The sequence below is a fragment of the Nicotiana attenuata genome, chromosome 4 (assembly GCF_001879085.1).
Source record: "Nicotiana attenuata strain UT chromosome 4, NIATTr2, whole genome shotgun sequence".
Taxonomy (NCBI): Eukaryota; Viridiplantae; Streptophyta; class Magnoliopsida; order Solanales; family Solanaceae; genus Nicotiana; species Nicotiana attenuata.
This window is the reverse complement of record NC_031992.1, coordinates 5,133,930-5,155,681: the sequence shown is the minus strand read 5'-3', so window position 1 is coordinate 5,155,681 and position 21,752 is coordinate 5,133,930. Positions and strand designations below refer to the sequence as shown.

The 21,752-nt window shown below is 37.7% G+C and overlaps 4 protein-coding genes across 4 annotated transcripts; 2 read left to right on the top strand and 2 right to left on the bottom strand.

Annotated features, from left to right (window-relative positions):
- Positions 220-1,188, bottom strand: LOC109225051 (uncharacterized mitochondrial protein AtMg00810-like). Its single transcript, XM_019389643.1, has one exon. It carries the CDS (start codon positions 1,186-1,188, stop codon positions 220-222), a length of 969 nt encoding a protein of 322 aa, XP_019245188.1.
- Positions 1,360-4,921, bottom strand: LOC109225050. Its single transcript, XM_019389642.1, has 4 exons — positions 4,279-4,921; positions 3,350-4,144; positions 1,616-2,410; positions 1,360-1,460 (listed from the first exon to the last, which is right to left on the bottom strand). The coding sequence occupies exons 1-4, from the start codon at positions 4,919-4,921 to the stop codon at positions 1,360-1,362; spliced, it is 2,334 nt and encodes a 777-aa protein (XP_019245187.1).
- On the top strand, positions 8,765-12,363 carry LOC109224869 (DNA-3-methyladenine glycosylase 1-like). The gene is made up of 2 exons (XM_019389426.1): positions 8,765-9,818; positions 12,021-12,363. Exons 1-2 carry the CDS (start codon positions 8,875-8,877, stop codon positions 12,040-12,042), a joined length of 966 nt encoding a protein of 321 aa, XP_019244971.1. The 5' UTR covers positions 8,765-8,874; the 3' UTR covers positions 12,043-12,363.
- Positions 19,325-21,277, top strand: LOC109225048 (long-chain-fatty-acid--AMP ligase FadD26-like). Its single transcript, XM_019389641.1, has one exon. The coding sequence runs from the start codon at positions 19,325-19,327 to the stop codon at positions 21,275-21,277; it is 1,953 nt and encodes a 650-aa protein (XP_019245186.1).

The following is a 21,752-nucleotide window of genomic DNA, read 5'->3' as shown; positions in this document are numbered from 1 at the left end:
GGAGAGCAGAGAGTAACTCCTTCATTGAAGAATGAAGCTTAACTAAAAATGAGGAAATGTACAGCACTATATATATACACGTAAATGACAGCTGGACATCCTAACCACTAACTACTGCCAGTTGTACTAATTAATTAACTAATCAGCCACTTTCTAACTAACATACAAAGTGTATACAAGTGAAGATAAATATAATCTCATCTCAATACCCCCCCCCCCTCAAGTTGGAGGTGGGAGAAGCACAGCCAACTTGCTCAGAACAGTAGAATGCTTGATGCCTATAAGAGCCTTCGTAAGAATGTCTGCAAGCTGGTCATTGGTGGCAATGTGATGCAAGGAAACCAGACCATCTTGTAGTTGTTGTCGAACAAAACGACAGTCCACCTCAATGTGTTTGGTGCGTTCATGAAATACTGGGTTCCTTGCTATATGTAAGGCTGACTCACTATCACAAAACACTTCAAAAGGACTGGAACAGGAAGCTGTTAATTCAGTAAGCAATCTCTTCAACCAAACTAACTCCCCAACCACTTTTCTCAAAGATCTGTATTCAGCTTCTACTGAGGATAGTGAAACAGTCTCTTGCCTTTTGGATTTCCAGCTGATAAGACTGCTCCCTAATAGAACAACGTAGCCACTAACAGACTTCCTTGTGTCTGGGCAAGCTGCCCAATCAGAGTCACAATAGGCTTTAATTGACCAGTCAGAGTCATTGGACATGAACACACCTAGAGTAAGATCACCCTTAAGATATCTCAACAGGTGAAAGGCAGCTTTCAAATGGGGCTCCCTAGGGTCCTGCATGAACTGGCTAAGGTGTTGCACACTAAAAGCAATATCCAACCTTGTGTTTGTGAGGAAATTTAACTTTCCAACCAGCATTCTGTAATAATTGGGATCTGCCAAGAGCACCCCCTCTTTTGCTCTTAGTTTCACATTGGGATCAAGAGGTGAAACAAGAGCACTGTACTCCAAGTAGTCATACTCTCTAAGCAAGTCAAGGAGAAATTTTCTTTGTGAAATAATAACACCATCTGCTTTGTATAGAACTTCCAAGCCCAAGAAGTAGTGCAGCTTTCCCGGATCCTTGATTCTGAATTTGTTGTGTAGAAAGGACTTCAACTGATCAATTTCTGATTGGTCTGTCCCTGTCAACAGGACATCATCCACATAAACTGCTACATACATAACTGAGTCCCCCTTCCTCTTGAAAAATAGGGAATAGTCATTCATAGAATGTTCATATCCACTCGAACACAATGCCTCAGTTAGTTTTTCATACCATTGTTTGCTTGCCTGCTTCAGCCCATACAAAGACTTATTCAATTTACAAACCAAGCCTTGGCCATCCACCAAAAGTCATGGAGGGACTTCCATGTACACTTCTTCATGCAAATCACCATGAAGAAATGCATTGTTTACATCTAGTTGGAAGATGTTCCACCCACTCTTTACTGCAACTGCAATAAGAGTCCTGATTGTAGTCATCTTCACTACAGGAGAAAAGGTCTCTGTGTAATCCACTCCTACCTGTTGTGTGTAGCCTTTCACCACTAATCTAGCTTTGAATCTTTCAATGGATCCATCTGCCCTATGTTTCACCTTGTAAACCCACCTGCATCCAATTGCCTTCTTCCCAGGGGCAGTGGTACCAAATCCCATGTGTTATTGGCATAAAGGGCTTCAAATTCCTGAACCATAGCTGTTTGCCAAGCAGGATTGATGGCAGCTTCCTCAAAAGAAGATGGTTCACTATCATTGCATATGCTACTCACCAAAGACTGACTATCATGGACTAGAGTGTTAGCAGAAATGTAATGATGTTTAGAGAATAGTGCATTCAGAGAAAAATCAAAATGTTTAGGTGCAGTTGTTTGTTCATGTAAGGCAGGTTGATGCACAGAGTATATGTAGTCTTTCAGGTATGTAGGTGTTTTATGTTCTCTTAATGACCTTTTCAAGAGTGGAATTGGATCAGTAGTGTGCTGTATTGGAGGTGAGTTGGAGATATGTGGAATGGAAGCATTCTGTGTTGGTGATGAGTCTGCAGGGGCAGGTGAAGGTGAAAAGTGTACATGATCAGTAGAAGAAGGAGTGGAAGGAGAAGGTGACATAGCATTGGGTGTATTGTATGCATTCCTTTGATCACTCACAATTCTTTCTGAGGGTAGCTCTATGTTGGTATCAACTGTGGGACTGAGAGGAGGTGGATGAAGAATTGAAGGAAAAGAGGGAGACTTGGAATTGAAAGTGAAGGGAAAAACAGACTCATGGAATACTACATCTCTGGAAATATGGATTCTTTTGGTGGCTAAGTTCAATACTTTGTAACCTTTTGTGCCAAAGGGATACCCTACAAAAACATGAGGTGTTGTTCTTGGTTCAAATTTATCTCCGTAGATTTTTGGTACTGTTGGGAAACAGAGACAACCAAAACTTCTTAATTGGGAATAATTTGGTTTCTTATTGTGCAAGACTTCAAAGGGAGACTTGTTTTTGAGATAGGTGGTAGGCAGTCTATTTATGATATAGGTGGCTGTCAGAATACATTATCCCCAGTACTTTAAAGGTAGTTTGGACTGAAATTACAAGGCTCTGGCTGTTTCAAGGAGGTATATGTGTTTCCTCTCTATTACCCCATTTTGTTGAGGGGTATAGGGGCAAATCTTTTGGTGAATGATCCCTTTGGATTGAAAGAACAATGCAACTTCAGTGTTAACAAACTCCAGTCCATTATCAGATCTTATGGACTTGATGGAGGTTTTAAATTGGTTTTCAACTAGGGAAACAAAGGCTTTGATAGTTTGGAGGGCATTGCTTTTACATGTTAGCAGATGAGTCCAAGTGGACCTACTGAAATCATCAACCATAGTGATAAAGTATTTATACTTGTCATGTGTACACTCATGGTAAGGACCCCATAGGTCCACATGTAAGAGTTCAAAAATTCTGTTTGAAGTGCTGGTCCTTTGAGGAAAAGAAAGTCTACTCTGTCTAGCCATAGGGCAGATTGAACATATAAAGGGTTGCCTAGAAGGGAAAGAAACTGGTATGGAGGGTATTTCCTTTATTTTCACAAAAGGCACATGTCCTAGCCTATTATGCCATAGAAGATTAACATCATTGGAGACAGAACAGTGAGTCTTATTATTTAGAGATGGACTATTTACAATTGGACATTGATGACTCAAGGATGACCTATTTACAGATGCATAAGGATGCAAGTTGTTCAAGAAATGACTATTTACATCACAGGAATGAGTAGAAGAACCAAAAATAGTTTTGCTAGTCAGACTCTTGTTTCTTAGACATTGAGAGCACAACAGGTACAGTCCATCCTTGACTTTACCAATCTCCAGATGTCTCTTCAGTGAAGGGGCCTGCAGAAGACAAGTGTTGTCAGTGAAAGAAGTCATACCTCTTAGGTGTTTGCTCAACCAGTATACAGAAATAAGATTGAATTTGAATGAAGGAATGTGAAGAACTTTATATAGAGTGATCTCAGGTGCAAGTTTTACATTTCCAATTTCTGTCACCTTCACTTTATAGCCATTTGGTAAAACAACTAAAAGAGGATAAGGCAAGGTTATAATATCAGACAATATGGATTTGTTAAAGGTGATGTGGTTTGAGGCTCCTGAATCTAGTATCCATGCGTCAGTCTTTGATTTAAAACATCTACAAGACAGTTTATCAAAATCAATGGAGGATGTGCAAACAACAATACCTAAAAAGTTCACAGCATTGGTAGGATTTGAGTTGTTAGAGTTCTCTGCATCATTGCCAAGTTGGAAATGTTGTAGCAGGTTAACAAGTTGTCCATATTGTTCCTTAGTCAAATTCACATTCTGGTTCTCATTTTGGCCATCACATTCATCAAGCTTGCTTGTCATTGCATCAGCTGGCACTCCCTGCACATTTGCCACCATCCTCTTTCCTCTGTTGGATCTAAAATTCTGATTGGAGTTCTGAGTACTCTGAGGATATCGTGTAGAGTTCTGCCCATTTTGTGGATATCCATGCAGTTTGTAACACTTATCTCTAGTGTGGTCTGGTCTCTTGCAAAAATCACACATAGGACGACCTCCGTTGTTTCCAGAGTAGTTGTAATTTGGTGAAAAATTGGTTCTAAAAGGACTTGGTCCTGCATTATTCACATTTAAAGAAGTGGACTCAATTGACAGTGATTATTTGGCTTTATCTCCCTTTGTTTTTCATCTTGGACAAGTAAGGAAAAGGCTTGGGCTATTGTGGGTAGTGGATTCATCATAAGGATACTTCCTCGAACTACAGTATACACCTCATTAAGTCCCATGAGGAACTGTATTAATCTTCTATCTTGTTCAGCCTTGTACATGCCTTCCTTTGCCCCACAGCTACAAACACAACTATACTGAGTCCTTTTGTTCAGAGTATTCAATTCTTCCCATAGCTTTTTCAGCTTAGTGTAATACCCAGTGATGTCAAGGACTCCCTGAGAGAGATCATTAATTTCCTTCTGAATTTGATATAGCCTAGCTCCATTGGTTTGTTCATAGCGATCCTTCAGCTCCTTCCACAATTCAACAGCATCACTCGCATATTCCACACTATCCGCAATCTCTTTGGAAAGAGAATTTAAGATCCACGATGTTACCATGTTATCACATCGTTCCCACTGCCTATAATTTGGGGATTGCAGATTTGGTTGTTTGCATTCCCCACTGACAAAACCTAATTTGTTCTTTACGGACAATCCACGAAGAACACTACGCCTCCAGGATCTATATCCTATCCCATCAAGTGAGACAGATACAAGCATTGCTCCAGGATTATCGGAAGGGTGCAAATACAGGGGATCACTTGGATCAATTCCCGTACTCGGAGGTATCGTGGTACTCGTATTAGCAGAATTCGCATCTTGTTGGTCAGTGATAGCCATTATAGCATTGAATTAGTTGAATTTGATAGGGCAAAAACGATCGGAACTAAAATTTCTAGATTTCTATGCGGTGGATCAATTAAAAATGAGAAATTGATCGAGCTTAGGGCAAATCGATCATACTAGGTCAAAATCAGAAGAGCAAAAGAGAAGAGAGAATCTGTAAGCGAGAGAGAGAATGTGAGGAAGATTAACCTCGCGATTTGAGGGTGATTTTTAAAAATAGCCAGATTTACAACCGGTCGTTCAAAAATAGCTCAATTTCAAAAGTAATCGAAATTTAGCCACTTTTTATGTAAAGATAAATCTGAGCGAAAACACTGTTCAAAATCCGGAAAATACTCCAGTATATTATGCTGGAGTTCCAGCATAATTATACTTGAACTCCAGCATATTATACTGGAGTTCCAGGATAGTATGCTGGAACTCCAGCATAATATGATGGAGTTCCAGCATAAATACACTAGAACTCCAGCATAATATACTGGAGTTCCAGCAAGTATAATGGTCTAGTATAAGATACTAGAGTTTGGAGCACCAGTGCTCCAGTCTCCAGTATATTATACTGGAGCCAACAAAGTATACCGGTCCAGCATAATATGCTGGAGTTCATACACAAGTGCAACGAAACTCCAGTATATTATGCTGGACCGGTCTCTATTGCAGCAAAACGGTGGCTATTTTTCATTGACTTGGTAAACGCTGGTTATTTTTGATTGGCCAGTCCGAAAACTGGCTATACCATAAAATTTTGGCTAGACTGCATCTTGAAGATTTTTTGAGCTAAGGGCTGAAATTCAAAAATAGTTAGATTAATAAGTGGTAATTGAAAAATAGCTACAATTTGAAAAGTAACCAGATTTTTATCCAATTCTCATGTAAAGATAAATTTGAACAAAAACATTGGTCATAATCTGAAAATATTCCAGCATAATATGCTAGAGTTCGAATTTTTTACATGTGAACTTCCAGCTAACATGTTGGAATTTTATAATGTGGTGAAGTTCCAACATAATATGCTGGAAGTTTCGTACACAGGTGCTCCATTCTCTAGTATATTATGCTGAAACTTTCCGTGTGCTGGAGTTCCAGCATAGTATGCTGGAAGTTCATACACATGTGCTCCAATCTCCAGTATATTATGCTGGAATTTTCTATGTTACAGCAAAATAGTGGTTATTTTTCAATGACTTTACAAATGCTGACTATTTTTCAATTACCAGTCCGAAAACTTGCTAGCCCGTGCTATTTTAACGCTAATGAGCTTGGGTATAATGATGGTCCCATCAAGTCCAGGCCCATCAATCCAATATAAATTTATAAAACTTGTAGAAGTGACACTAGGTAGTCACTATAAGGGACATCTATTTAAGTAGTAATTAATTAGTGTATCTTGAATTTTAATTTTTCAGTTTAATTTTTCGAGACAAAACGAATTTCATTTCAAAAGTGTGCTTTAATTTTTCGAGACAAAATGAATTTCATTTCAAAGTGTTCTGAATTGTGCTGAAGTTAATTTTTTTAGTTTAAAATTTTAGGACAAAATAAGTATTAACTAACCTGACAATGGTTATCCGTGCACTTACTCCATAAACTTTACTCCATTGCAAATAAAAATAGCTTGGAAATAATCTTCTGCAGTAACTACAAGAATCTCATAAAGGGAAAGCAGAAACATAAAATACACACGCCCAATATATTTCAAATTATACACACGCCCAATATATTTCAAATTATATATTAATTTATTATAGCCAAATATTAAATTAAATTAACAAAATAAGTAAGTTACTTAATATAATTTATATATATTATAAGCACGAAGACTTTTAGGTAAAGTTAATTTACCATAATAACCTTCAAAAATTGAAAGACCAGATTATCCTCTATCTAAGATTAAAATTATTTCCCATTAAATGATATTTTGTACTTAATGTCCTTTTAAAAAATTCACAACATTAATCATATATCATATATTAGATATTTATATTTATATATATATATATATATATGTGTGTGTGTGTGTCATACTAAAAGTGGGAAGGTGTTAATGTCAAAAGTTGAAAGATAAAAATGTTCATAAAAATTCGAACGATCATTCTACCCCACTTAAATACTATTCCTATAATATTCTTGTACTAAAAAGTAAATTACTTTCCAAAATAATAAATTTGCATTACCTTGATAAATAAGAGTGAATTTCCGGTACAATCAATTAGTGAAGCCAATTCAAATCCTTGGTGCCCTTTCATTTTTCTTACATTATTGCAAAAATATATAAATTTTCCCAAACCTTTGGAATTCCATTCAATGTTTGTCTTTTTGGCTTCTAAAAATTATTACTACTATTCATCCTTTTGTCATCTTTTCTGTTACTCTATAAAACTAAGTCAATTAAATAATTTTTTCCCCTGTCAAATCATTGTCTATTGGAATTTCTTTTCAATAAATGAATATTGTTCTTTTATTTGGCAAATCTACTTACTATTTGCACGCAGTCAATTTCTTTTACTGTTAGTTTTTGTGAGTGTTGTGTTAATTTATAGTTCTTGTATGTATTTTCAGTGAAACTATATTTTATTGACTCATTTCTTATACATGAAAAGTCTAATCGAGTACCTTACAAAACTCTATCTTTTTGTCTAGAATAATCTTGTCCAATTTTGATTTTATTTATATGACTGCTTGATATTTAACCTTCTATGTAACTGCTATTAATTTGCTTGTTTCATATGACTTGCAAAAGTATATTTTATTCATATTCTTAAATATTATTTCTATTTGCTTATTTGTCTATTTCATAGAAAATGGAAAAAAGAATGTAACAAGTGTTACTGTGTTGCTGTTGCAGTTTCAATCAACTATTACTAATTGTTGAAAGATTTGTTCTACACAGAAAAAGACATTAAAAGCATTATATGGAGTTGATAGCAGCGACGAAAAGAGCAAACAAAATTCATTTTGGGCTGTACATGCAACTTCTTTAACTATATATTCAACATTTTCAAAGATGAAAGTCTCCGACAATTTAAGACGGAATTTATAATCTTTTCATTGTATTCTAGATCTCTGCTTTTCGCACTTTTATAACCTAGGAAGAACTATCCTCCCTCATGTGTAGAAGTGTAAACATTGTTATTCATATTTCATGCTATTCTTTTCTATTTGTATCTATTCTTGAATGCGTTATCTTGATATGAAGCAAAAGCCTTAAATTAGTTTTAGTCCTACACGCGTATGTATATATGTGTGTGTGTTTATCTTTATTACATTAATTCGATATTAGGCACATACTATTAGAACATTGAGCATTTTCTTGTTCTTTAGAGATACTATTGGGTGTAAACTTGAGATTTCTATCCTTCGTGTTTAGGCTTTTTTTACGCTTCTCATTTAGAGAACAATGGTGTTTCTATGATGCAAAACTATTTTGGCTTGGTTGTTTAATAAATATTTGTTGCCTTCAACTAAAAAAGCATGTTAGGTTGTTACTCTCAATTCTCATGTGATGGGCTTACAGTTAAATCCAAATTCCTATTTGTGTTTTTTCATTGAAATAGAACTATATCAATTATCGAATAATCTTAGGAACACTTCATATTCATCCCCTCGTGTTCATTTTGCTCTCTATCCCCCCACTTTTTTACTTTTATTAAATAAAACTATTCATATATATTTTTACAGGTGTATCTATAGAATTTTACCTCAAAATTTATATTTATATAATTTTAAAAAAGTTATACTCATTGATATGAGATACACGTGCAACGCGTGCTTAGAACTAGTATATATATATATATATATATATATATATATATATATATATGTGTGTGTGCGCAAATATTCACATTAAAATTTTACCCCCTCCGTCCCTCACAGCGTCACTCCTTCAAAACCACAAAGCTGAGAGCCTGAGAGTTACAGTGACAGTGCTGCCTTCAAAATCATCAACAATGGGCGAAGAATCAGAATCAGAATCAGAATATCAATCTCAACCCAACCCTAGCACCACCACCTACCTAACCAATGTACCCCGCCAAACTCATTCATCCCCCACCAAACTCCCTTCTCGACCCAGAAAAATTCGCAAACTTTGCAACACTACAGATTTCCACAATAATTCCAACCCAAGGCTCATTCCTCGTTCACTTTCATCCGACGGCGAACTAGAATCAGCCATAAGTTACCTCAAATCCTCCGACCCATTACTTATCCCATTAATACAAACTTACCCACTTCCCATTCTTGAACTTTCTCAACCCCCTTTTCTTGCCTTGACAAAAAGCATTCTTTTTCAGCAATTAGCTTTCAAAGCTGGTTCCTCAATTTATTCTCGATTCATCTCTCTTTGTGGTGGCGAGTGTAATATAAGTCCAGATATTGTTTTAGGATTAACCCCACAACAGCTTCGTCAAATTGGGATATCTGCTAGAAAAGCAAGTTATTTACATGACCTAGCTAGGAAGTATCAAAATGGGATTTTGTCTGATAAGTCAATTGTGGAAATGGATGATAAGTCCCTTTTTGCTATGCTTACTATGGTCAATGGAGTGGGGCCTTGGTCAGTTCATATGTTTATGATATTTTCGTTGCATAGGCCGGATGTTTTGCCAATACATGATCTTGGTATTAGGAAAGGAGTGCAAATGTTATACGGGCTTGAGGATCTTCCTAGGCCTTCGCAAATGGATCAATTGTGTGCGAAATGGAAGCCTTATAGATCGGTTGCTTCTTGGTATATTTGGAGGTTTGTAGAGGCAAAGGGGGCGAATTCGAAAGCAACTGTTGTGGGGAATTCTGATGTTAGTGTGCAGCTGCAGCAGCAAATGTTGTCAATGCAGCAGCAACAGCAACATCAGCATTTCTTGGATCCTCTTAATGGGATTCATAATGTTGGGTATGTTTCCTTTTGCTTCTAGTTTGCCATTAACTGTGCAGTAATTGCTCTTCTAAGTTTTTCCATGAATGTTTCATTGTGGTCATTAGTATGAAATGCTGGTTAGCGGTTGGGGAAAGTTGATTGATTTACTTTTCTTAGTTGAGATGAATGTACCATTAACCTATATGACAATGTCGAGAGTGTTTATGCCCTGTGGGCACTTTGTAACTTAGGGGAACCAAAATTTTGCTCAGGAACTTCATGATCAGTGAGTAAAATTTCTTGAATGGATGGAAGTAAAGTTTTTAGGCAGTCTATATGTATACATATAACACATTGAGATATCCACTATATCAAGCTAGATTGAGATTTGAGGTAGCGTTATACGGGGGACAATGAATATGAGAGTTGGAGTGTGATCTTAATATAATGATAGCATTTTGACCCTATAGTAGAAGCTCGGAACAGACTCGTGTCAAATTAAAGCACATAATGAGCAAGAGCATTAATGCATAATATCTTCTGTAAGGCCACAGTACCTCAATATTGAAGCTATTAAGTTTTCAAGCAGCATATACAAGTTTGTATGCGTTTCTTTGAGCTTCTAGTTCAGAAACTTTTACATGACCTGGCTTGTAGATTCACCTGTCTTCTATGGATTGGAAGTCAAATATGCTTAATAGAATCATTGGTTTAATTACCGTCATACAATGATTTTGAATCTTCTCTAGTGTTTAGCTGGCTTCTGCTCAGATGTTTCCCTTTTCCTTTCAGGTAAGACTTGTCCCCCACAATATTGTAGTTACACAGTAGTTAGATTAATCTGAAGATAGTTCTGCTTTGTTAGTCAAAAGCTTAAAAAAGAAAAGAAATATTAGGAAAAAAGTGATAACATTAATTCTGTTCCATCGAATCTGAGCGGATCTACGTGCTGTTTCCTTGGTTACTCGATTAACAATTCAAAGCTAAAATCACATGTAGTATCTTGGTAGGATCTTAGTTATCATTCATATGTCTAAGGCTTTCATATGAAAGGAGGAATAAGAAAACTTATGGCATTTTAATAAACCAAAAGAAGAGGGGATATTTTGTTCCTATTATGTAAGGAGAGGAGAACAAAAGGAAATTGAACTAAAAAGAATTTGGCGAGGAATTTCCTTATATATCACTGTTAAGATCCATTGGCTTTGGCATTTAGGTTGATGTTTGGTGTTGCATTTTTCTTGATTAACAAATCCAAGAGTAGCCTTATTGACTTGACCTTTGTCATTCATTTCTATCTACAATCTATGTGAATAAGAACTCACGCGATTCACATGTGATTTCCGTTAGTAAAGAATGAGACTGTGACCTTAATCTGTTTGAGATCTTCCTCCAAACTAGTGCGGGACCGAGTCTATTCTTTAATAATAGTCATTTCCACTTTTCATCACCCTCATGTATCACAATAATGAGCTGTATAGAATTAACAGCGAAGATCTTTTGCCAATTTTCTATTTTAAGTACCAAAGAAACCTAATGCTCCCTTATTAATTGAAAGAATATGTTGGTAATTATCAGCTGCAAATGCTAGGTAAACACCGAGTAACTTAGCTGAAGAGATATAATGTTTCTGCACAGTTACTCCCAAAGCACAAATTTACCAAACTACCCTAGTAGTCATTTGGCATAGTATCATGCCTTGTTAAATACAGACTACTTGTTAGACCAAAAACGTTGCTCCTGCATCATATTCATACTTTTTGTAGGAAACATCTTTTCTTGGCCTTAATGAGTTTAAAGTTGTTGCTAATCTTGCTTTATATCATGTCTTATCTTTGCCTTGGTATGTGTTTCTCCTTTATGTATAGCCTGTGTTCTCTTGTTTATGCTGTTAAAACTACCCTTGAGTATTGCAATGACTTCAGTGCGATTTGAAGAGTTCATTTTTTTAAGAAACATAAATGTATATGTTAAAAATCACTAAAATTCTAACATAAACCAAGTTTTGAACCTACAAATGCAAGAGCGTAACGGATAAGTGGTGAGAACATAAATACTGAACCCATCAAATTATATCATGAATTTGCCTCTCACGTTGGTATTACCTAGGGCAAGATTAGTTGCCTCTCTCGCCAGTTTAGTTTTCCCTTTGTACGGATTCATTTTAGCCTTTCAACCTTCTTGTAGCTACGACTCTATTATTTTCTCGTTTGCTAATCTTAAAGTGATCAAATACAGGGCATGTGCATGGGGACAGTAAGTGAAGTCGCGGAGTTGTCAGTTGGCTGTGTAAGTTTTTTTTGTGGTTGCAAATAGCTACCACTTTAGCCACAAGTTATCTAGGTGTACTGAAAAGTCTGGAAATCAAGCTGATTACATTGTAAATTCACTTTGTAACTTCAGCTACAACTTTTGTTGCAACTCATCTTTTTTACCGAGGAAGGCCACTTTGGAACTGTCTTGAACCATATATTCAAGAAAAAAAAAAAAAAGAAGAAGAAAGCAAGAGAAGTGTTAAACAATTACTAGTACAAATCTCCCATGTTGGTTTTGAGAATAAAAGAGAATATTCTTGATTTCAGCATTGCATAACAAAAGTAATTCTGATCTTATTAAGTGGCTGATTTTTCCAGAGACAGTACTGGTATCTGGTAAAATGGAATAATAATTGGAAAACTGCAGGTACTGTCTTATGTAGAAGTAAATATAATAATGTTTGTTTAAACTTTAAAAAAGTCAATTGGTTTAGAAGTCTCATTTGTAATCTTATGTACTAACCGTTTCATTAAGACCAAGTGCTAACTGGCTTAGAGAGAAGCGGACAATCGTTTTACTCAAGTTGACTTCATTGGAATATAAGCTATGCATGAATTAGTAATGTAAGAATGTTGTTGCATGTTTGGCTTGATATTATAGAAATTAGTACATAATGAGTAATCTAAAATATGTTTTACTTTTTTGAACAAAATAAAAGTTTGTTTTCCACTGCAGGAGTTGGTTTTGTCCTATTGGTGTTTTCAGTTCATGTATTACTAGCCTAAACAGCTACTACTATTACACCTAGTCCTAAACAAATTGTAGTCGGATATATAAGTGAGTTTTTACTGATTATTTCTCATTTAAATTCATTTCAGGCAAAAAGTTGGACCATTTATTTGTTTATTTCTGTGTGTAATCCTAGCGACATTCTTACACAGAGACCATGCTAAGCTTCGTTGTTTCTTCATTCTGTCGTTCTAGTTTTACCATATGTCCTGAAGGCACCTGCAAATATAAATATCTAAAATATTTACTTCGGTCCACTTTAATTGATTTTTTGGTTGTTTTCACACATTAAGGAATTCACCTTTTAGTATTATTGACACTGAAATTGATCATATTAACCTTAATTTCTTCATTGGAGATATAACAAATACACTTATGCTCTTACTCCAAGGGCAGATTTGGAAAAAAGAAGTTCATTCTTTCTTGATATTTGAAAAAATTAAATATTCTGGACCACAAAAAAAGCTCAAAAAATCAATTGAAGTCGACCAGAAGAAGTGTAATTTGTGCATACATAGAAATATTATACTCCCTCCGTTCACTTTTACTTGTCCACTATTCTAAAAATAGGTTTTCACTTTTACTTGTCCACTTTCGCATATCAAGAGAAAAATAATTTGTTTTTCTTATTTTGCCCATAGCATTAATTACTCATTCCAAATCATTTTCCAAATCCATTAAGACTATACACCAATTAATATGGGTATCATGGTAAATTGCGCACTTTATTTATTATTTCTTAAGGAGCGTGCAAAGTCAATAGCAGACAAATAAAAGTAAACATACGGAGGGAGTATTATAAATCTTTGATAAAGCAACACATCAACAACAACCCAATAGAATCTCACAAGTGAGATCTGGGAAGGGTACTGTGTACGTAGATCTTGCCAGTACTCTGAGAAGATAGAGAAGCTTTTTCCAACAGTCCCTCGGCTCAAGACAGATAAAATGATGAAGCAACGTGAATAGATAAGAGATATGCGGAAATTTGTCCGAACTTCTGAAACGGTATCCGCATGCAGATTTGACAGCTTAAGCGTACAAAGAGACCCGATCCGACTTTGGATGAGTTGTTAACAAAAACAACAACAACCCAGTAAAATTTCACTAGTGGGGTCTGGGGAGGGTAGTGTGTACGCAGACCTTACCCCTACCCTGAAGGAGAGAGGCTGTTTCCGAAAGACCCTCGGCTCAAGAAAACAAAAAGACAAAAAGAGACATATTAGTATCACCACAGAAATCATAGGAAAAATAGGGACAACATGAAATTCAGAGGAAAGATGCAAAGCAAAAGCTATAGCTAGTAAATAGGTCCTGCACTGAAAAGCGAAATAATAAGATACAACATTGCTACTAGCTATCTTAGACAAAAACCCTACCAGACTAGTCTCACAAAGGTACGGAGTAAGGTAAGACTCGACTACCTCCTAACCTACAACCCTAATACTCGACCTCCAAATCTTCCTATCAAGTGTCATGTCCTCGGAAAAATCTGAAGCCTCGCCATATCCTGCCTGATCACCTCTCCCTAATACTTCTTAGGCTGCCCTCTACCTCTTCTCGTGCCCTCCATAACCAGCCACTCACACCTCCTTACCGGAGCATCTGGGCTTCTCCTCTGAACATGCCCGAACCATCTGAGCCTCGCTTCCCGCATCTTGTCATCAATGGGAGCCACGTGTACCTTCTCCCGAATATCATCATTCCTAATCTTATCCATCCTAGTGTGTTCGCACATCCACCTCAACATCCTCATTTCTGCTACTATCATCTTCTGGATATGTGAGTTCTTAACAGGCCAACACTTAGCCCCATACATCATGGCCGGTCTAACCAACGCTTTATAGAATTTACCTTTGAGTATCGGTGGCACTCTCTTGTCACACAGGACTCCAGATGCTAACCTCCACTTCATCCATCCTACCCCAATATGGTGTGTGACATCATCGTCGATCTCCCCTCCACCCTGGATAATCGACCCAAGGTACTTGAATGTTACAACCCATATTTACATACGTTAGTTCATGCCATAAGGTCGTCGACGTAAATCCATGAAGAGATTATCTTTGAGATGATAAGAGATTAATCTTATTGGTCTTAAATGATACAAAGGTGTATAAGGGTGGTTAACAAGTATTAGAAGTTAAACGAATCAAGGATGTTGTCAGCCGTATTTTTGGGTAAACCTAGGGGTGCTTAATACTCTCAAGAGGTCGTATTTTAAGGTATATGAATCATAAAATATCCGTATCATAGTCTTGAAGTCAAACGAGTTATGAAACAAAAGTCGACAAGAGTTGTTGCAACTTAAGTTCATAGTTTTACTTAAACTTTAGGTCAAATATTATTAAGCTTTTCTCCCAATATACTTGGAATTACGGGGTGATCTACCCACCAAATTGAAGATCTAAGAGTCTAGTTTCCAACGCATTAAACCTTTTATCAATACGACATTGGAGTAGAGAGATATTTGCGTTTTCGCGAGACTGCGCCAAGCACCTCTCTATGGGACCCACTTAGGCGGTTTAAGACATTTGGATCTATATAGGACGCCTCCAACCCGTTTTAAGTCATTTATTTTCACTATTTTCAGACCTTAGAACCCTAGGAACACCCTCTCAAGGTTCTCTCAAGATTCAAGACCCAAACAAAGGGCAAACAACACAAATCAAGTGTCGGGAATCCCGTGGCGCTAGTAAGTCTCTTGTTCTTCTTGTTGTTGCTCATTTTTGTGTTGTTCCAGCTCGTGTGGGAGGTTGTTTTAAAGGGTTTATGTTCTGTAAATACTCCCTCAAGTTCTTAATATCAACCCTAGGTGATTTCAAGCCTTCTAAAGTGATTCTAGTGCCAAAAAGAAACACTAATTGATTGCTAGTTTCGCTTCCTTGTTGTTGTGGCAGAATTGGAGGGATATTTCGTGGAGAATTAAGGTCAAATTGGAGTTGTTCTTTCTGTATAAAGACTAAGGAGTCGTGAAAATTGCATAGCTTGAGATTGGGGCAGTATATACAAGGTATGTGAGGCTATCCCTTTCATTCTTTTGCACGACTCCGATTGTACATAATGTAATGAACGAGCTTCCAAAGATACTCTACTCTTAGAAGCTAGCAGTACTTACATTGTTTCCCCTCTTATGGAACGATTGATGTTGATGTTGCTTCTCTTATTCTTATGTTGTCAATGTTATTGGTACTTCCTGATTCTTATAAGGTTCATGGTGAAGAGTTAGTCCTAATAACGTGTACAGAGGATACCGACCTTACGTCACTTCGAAAGATTTAGAACGTGAGTTCATGAGTCGAGCATGCATTATATATATGTATCTATTTTACTCTACCGAGCCGCGCTATAGTCGGCCGGGTATGGCACCTATTGTGCAACCACTGATCAGTTGGGTTTTACCGAGCTCCACGTGGCCGGGTACGTTTTTACCGAGCCTATTACGGCCGGGTACGATATGATGATGATGATGCCCACAGAGGCGTATGTTTTAAAAGTTTATGTATATATATGTATTATGCATTGTACCCAGATGTTACAGGTTGTTTATTCTCTATCCCTGCTTACATTACTGTTCGTACTTATGGTTCCCTGCCTTACATACTCAGTACTTTATTCGTACTGACGTCCTTTTATTTGTGGATGCTGCATGTCGTGCTGCAGGTCCTGATAGACAGGCAGGCGCAGCTCCCCCACCATAGTAGGCTGTCCAGTTCAGCGGTGATTGGCGAGATCCCTTCTTCGGACTTGCCTTGGTCTTGGTATGTATTTTTGTTATAGATATTATGGGTATGTCGGGGCCCTGTTCCGGCTATGTTGCAACACTTATGTTCCTTTAGAGGCTCATAGACAGGTGTCGACTCATGTATAGTTTAGTAGGCCTTGTCGGCTAGGTTTTGTTGTATAGTCTCTCATGGTAGTGTGGTAGCTCGTACCTTATATATAGTTTTGTTGATTGTCTAGTCATCCCATGTTATGTATGTTCATGCCATCATATTTTATTGTTGGTTGTCCATGACCCATGTCTACCATTTATATTGATCTCGTCAGCCCTAAAAGATAATAAAGAAGGTTAGATAAAATGTATGTTGGTACTCGGTAAGTATGGCCGGGTGCTAGTCATGGCCCTCCGTTTGGGTCGTGACATTGAAGCTGCCTCTACTTGGGATGACCTGTGATTCAAGCCTAACATTCACGCTCACTTCCCCGACTCAGCGTTGAACTTACACTCCAGGTATTCCGTCTTCGTCCTGCTCAATTTGAAACCCTTAGACTCAAGAGCTTGTCCCCAAACCTCCAGCCTCTCGTTAACACCGGCTCGCGACTCGTCAATCAGAACTATGTCATCGGCGAATAGCATGCACCATGGCACATCCCCTTGAATATGGTGTGTTAACGTGTCCATCACCAGGGCGAATAAGAACGGACTGAGCGCAGAGCCTTGGTGTAACCCCATTACAACTGGATAATGCTCAGAGTCGCCTCCTACTATCCTAACCCGAGTCTTAGCCCCATCGTACATGTCCTTAATCGCCATAATGTAGGGAACCGACACATCTTTTGCCTCCAAGCATCTCCAGAGAACTTCTCTAGGAACCTTGTCATACGCTTTCTCTAGGTCAATAAACACCATGTGCAGATCCTTCTTCCTCTCTCTGTACAGTTCCACCAACCTCCTAACAAGGTGTATAGCTTCGGTAGTAGAACGACACGGCATGAACCCGAACTGATTGTGAGATACAGATACTGTCATCCTCACCCTCGCTTCAACCACCCTCTCCCACACTTTCATGGTATGACTTAGTAATTTGTTACCCCTATAATTGTTACAACTCTAGATATCACCTTTGTTGTTATACAACGGAACCACCGTACTCCACCTCCACTCATCCGGCATCCTCCTCGCCTTAAAAATAACCTTAAACAACCCAGTCAACCACTCCAAACCTGCTCTCCCCATAGACTTCCAAAATTCCACAGGAATCTCATCTGGCCCGGTCGCTCTACCCCTACTCATCTTACGCATAGCTCCCACGACTTCCTAAACCGTGATACGCCTGCAGTACCCAAAGTCACGGTGACTCTCGGAATTCTCCAATTCGCCTAGCACAATATCCCGATCCCCTTCTTCATTCAAAAGTTTATTAAAGTAAGTCTGCCATCTCCTCTTAATCTGGGCATCTTCCATCAATACTCTACCATCTTCGTCCTTGATGCATCTAACTTGGTCCAAATCCCGAGCCTTCCTCTCACTCAACTTGGACAGCCGGAATAACTTCTTCTCCTCGCCTTTTCCCCCAGTTCCTTGTACATAAGACCATAAGCCGCAGTCTTAGCCTCCGTGACCGCCAGCTTAGCTTCCTTCCTAGCTACCTTATACCTCTTCATGCACGCTCGCCTCTCTTCCTCACCTATGCTCCCCACTAATTTCAGGTACACCGCCTTCTTCGCTTCCACTTTACCTTGGACCACTTTATTCCACCACCAGTCTCCTTTGTGCCCACCGGAGACACCCGTCGAGACCCCTAACACCTCTATCGCAGCCTCCCTTATACAGTCTGCTGTCGCTGACCACATAGTGTTCGCATCACCACTGCTCCTCCAAGCTCCCATAGCCGACAACCTCCCCTCCAACTCTTGGGCTTTATCCTTAGTTAAGGCTCCTCACCTGATTCTCGATTTTCCTCGAGCAGGCCTTTTCCTCCTCTTTAACATAATACAAACATCCATCACCAAGAGCCTATGCTACGTCACGAGTATCTCACCCGGAATCACCTTACAATCCTTGCACAACCCTTTGTCACACCTCCTGAGGAGGAGATAGTCAATCTGAGTCTTCGCCACCGCATTTTGAAAAGTAACCAAATGCTCCTCCCTCTTCGGAAAGCTAGAGTTCGCAATCGCCAACCCAAAAGCCTTAGCGAAGTAATGAACAACATTTTATTGATTTTAATATACTGTCCAAGATATAGAATGAATCAGACATATTCAAATCAATTAGGTAGTTGTAAAAGAAAAATAACGAAATGCACTTAATAATCTTAAATCTGAATAATGCAGATTCAGATTTCCATTAAGTGAAATCTAACGCGGCTTTGACAATTAGTGATGTACTATTAACTTCTAAGTAATCTAGTGTAAGAAAGTTTTTATATTATTGTATAAAAAATTAAGTGATGTATCAGACGATGAAACGTTTACGGATATTGCAGCTGAAGCTGGAGTCAATATCTCGCCCCTCGATAATAACGTCGTATTTTAACATAATAAGACATGAAATTGACGAGGCTATTGATGTATAAATCAGGATATGCGAAATATATCCTCTAAAATCCTCTTATCAACAGAAATCATCAACAACATCTCAATCAATCTTCTTTTAAAAATTCCTTATATCTTAATGTTAATACGTAGTATAAATAAGAACATGCATGTAAAACTTCTTGCTCATACAAAATATAACATCACTCTTCAAATATTACACTTAGATTATAGCCATGAACTATGAAAATTATGACCCTTGTTTTCCTGACCAACCAGTGGTCGATCTTTATCTTCCAATATGGGCTAAACTTCCAGCTTTTAAGTCCAAACCAGCTTTTATTTGGGCTGAAGATGGCCCAATTCAAAGTTCATTCCTCACTTATGAGCAATTAAACAGTTCAGTTCAATGCATTTCCTCTGAATTGTTGCTTAGTTTAAGAAAAAATGATACTGTTCTTGTTTTATGTTCTCCTGGACTTGAATTGGTTGAAATTATTTTTGGGTGTCAAAGAGCTGGGCTTCTAGCCATTCCTATTAGTCCTCCTCATCCATCTTTTTCCAATGAAAATTACCATCATTTTCTTAGAGTTGTGTCTCAAACAAAACCAAAAGTTGCTATAGCATCAAGTGATTACATTAGACATGTTAATAAGTATGTCGCGAGCTCTAGTAATAAGAAGTTGTCCGAGGCTTTACAGATGCTTCGATGGATTTCAACCGATGATTTAAAGGGCACGGAAATGAAAATTCAATTGGAAAATGTGACTTGTGATGGTAATACTTATAATGGTTGCAGAACTGATGATGTGTACTTGATTCAGTACACATCAGGTGCAACTGCAATTCCTAAGCCTGTTTTAGTGACTGCAGGCTCAGCAGCTCATAATGTTAGAGTCGCGAGGAAAGCTTATGATTTTGGTCCGAATACAGTTGTTGTCTCGTGGTTACCTCAGTACCATGATTGTGGACTCATGTTCCTGTTGTTGACGATTGTATCAGGGGCAACATGTGTCTTAACTTCCCCGAATGCATTTGTCAATCGTCCTAGGATTTGGCTTGAATTGATTTCGGAGTTTAAGGCAACTTGTACTCCGGTTCCTTCTTTTGCTTTACCACTTGTGTTGAAACGTGGTCATGTTGGGACGACTGAGACAGGAACTGTTAATACTATTAGTATGTTGAGCTTGAAGAATTTGATCATCGTTAACGAGCCAATTTATAACTCTTGTGTTGAAGAATTTGTTGAAGTTTTTAAGCCTTTTGGGCTAAATCCTTTGGCAATTTCTCCCTCTTATGGCTTAGCTGAAAATGGCACATTTGTTTCAACATCATGGAGATGTAATAATGGTGACAACTTTTGGACTTTTCCAACTTACAATAAGCTCTTACCAAGTGCTAGACTTGATGAAGATGTAGATATTGAAATTCTAGTTGTGAATGAAGAAACAAATGAACTAGTAGAAGATGGAGTTGAAGGAGAAATATGGATTTCATCTCCTAGTAATGCTATTGGATATTTAGGACATCCATCTTTAACTCAACAAGTGTTCAATGCTAGACTAAAAAATAAGGTGGGCAAATGCTACGTCCGAACCGGTGACAGAGGAGTTGTTAAAGGAGAACAGGGATTTTTATATGTGACAGGTCGATGTTCTGATATTATTAAACTCTCAAATGGACAAGAAATACATCCACATTATTTGGAGACAGCAGCTTATAATAGTTGTCCTCATCTCCTACGAGGTGGTTGTCTAGCAGCGTTTATGATGTCTGAATCTGAATACAGATCTATAGTTATTGTCGCGGAGGTGCAGAGCAAGGGTGAAACAGAGAGTTTGTTTTTGAAGCAAATATGTGAAGGAATAAGGAAAGGAGTAATGAAAGAAGAGGGTGTTGAAATTGGACAAGTGGTATTTGTTAAAGTTGGAAATGTACCAAAGACTACTTCTGGGAAAATACAAAGATGGCTTACTAAATATAAGTTTGTTAAGTCACAAATGAATGTTATCATGCAAATGAAGTTTGATAATAGTGGTAATGTTCAAAGTACAGTTGAAAAAATGATGCAAATTAATGGGGGAAAAGAGACTAAAAAGGGAAAGAAGATGATTAGTGTAGAAGAAGAAGAAGGGATGTCATTTGCTCCTCCTCTAAGTGCTTCGAAGACTTTGCTATCTTCTCTTTAATAATTAATCAGAGGTTTTGTTCAGAAGCTCTCTGAACATTAATATAATATTAGCATGTATGATCCAAGTTTTGAAGGGCGTAGACAAATAAAGTTTTATTAAATTTAATCTACAGGTAATTTGGATTTCATTATATATTATATACATATTAGTCTAAATGATACTATGGGCTAGTATAATAGGGTCGATTATTTAAATCTAAAATGAATGATTTAAATAAAAGTCCAATGTATTATTGGGCTAGCTCGTCAATTGGTTTTCTATCAAATAGGTCGGCCCATAAGCCTCAAGCCCAATGATCCACTAGGGTTTTCTTGGAGATTACTCCGCCCCACACCTATATAAAGGCGTCGAAGGAGAAGGCTAAAACAAGCAAGTAAGCAGAAGGAAAGGCTGAAGAAGCTCTGAAGAATAGCATGAAGGTCTCCATCTATATCTGCAATCGTTGTATGTATTCAAATTCCAAAGGCGAACT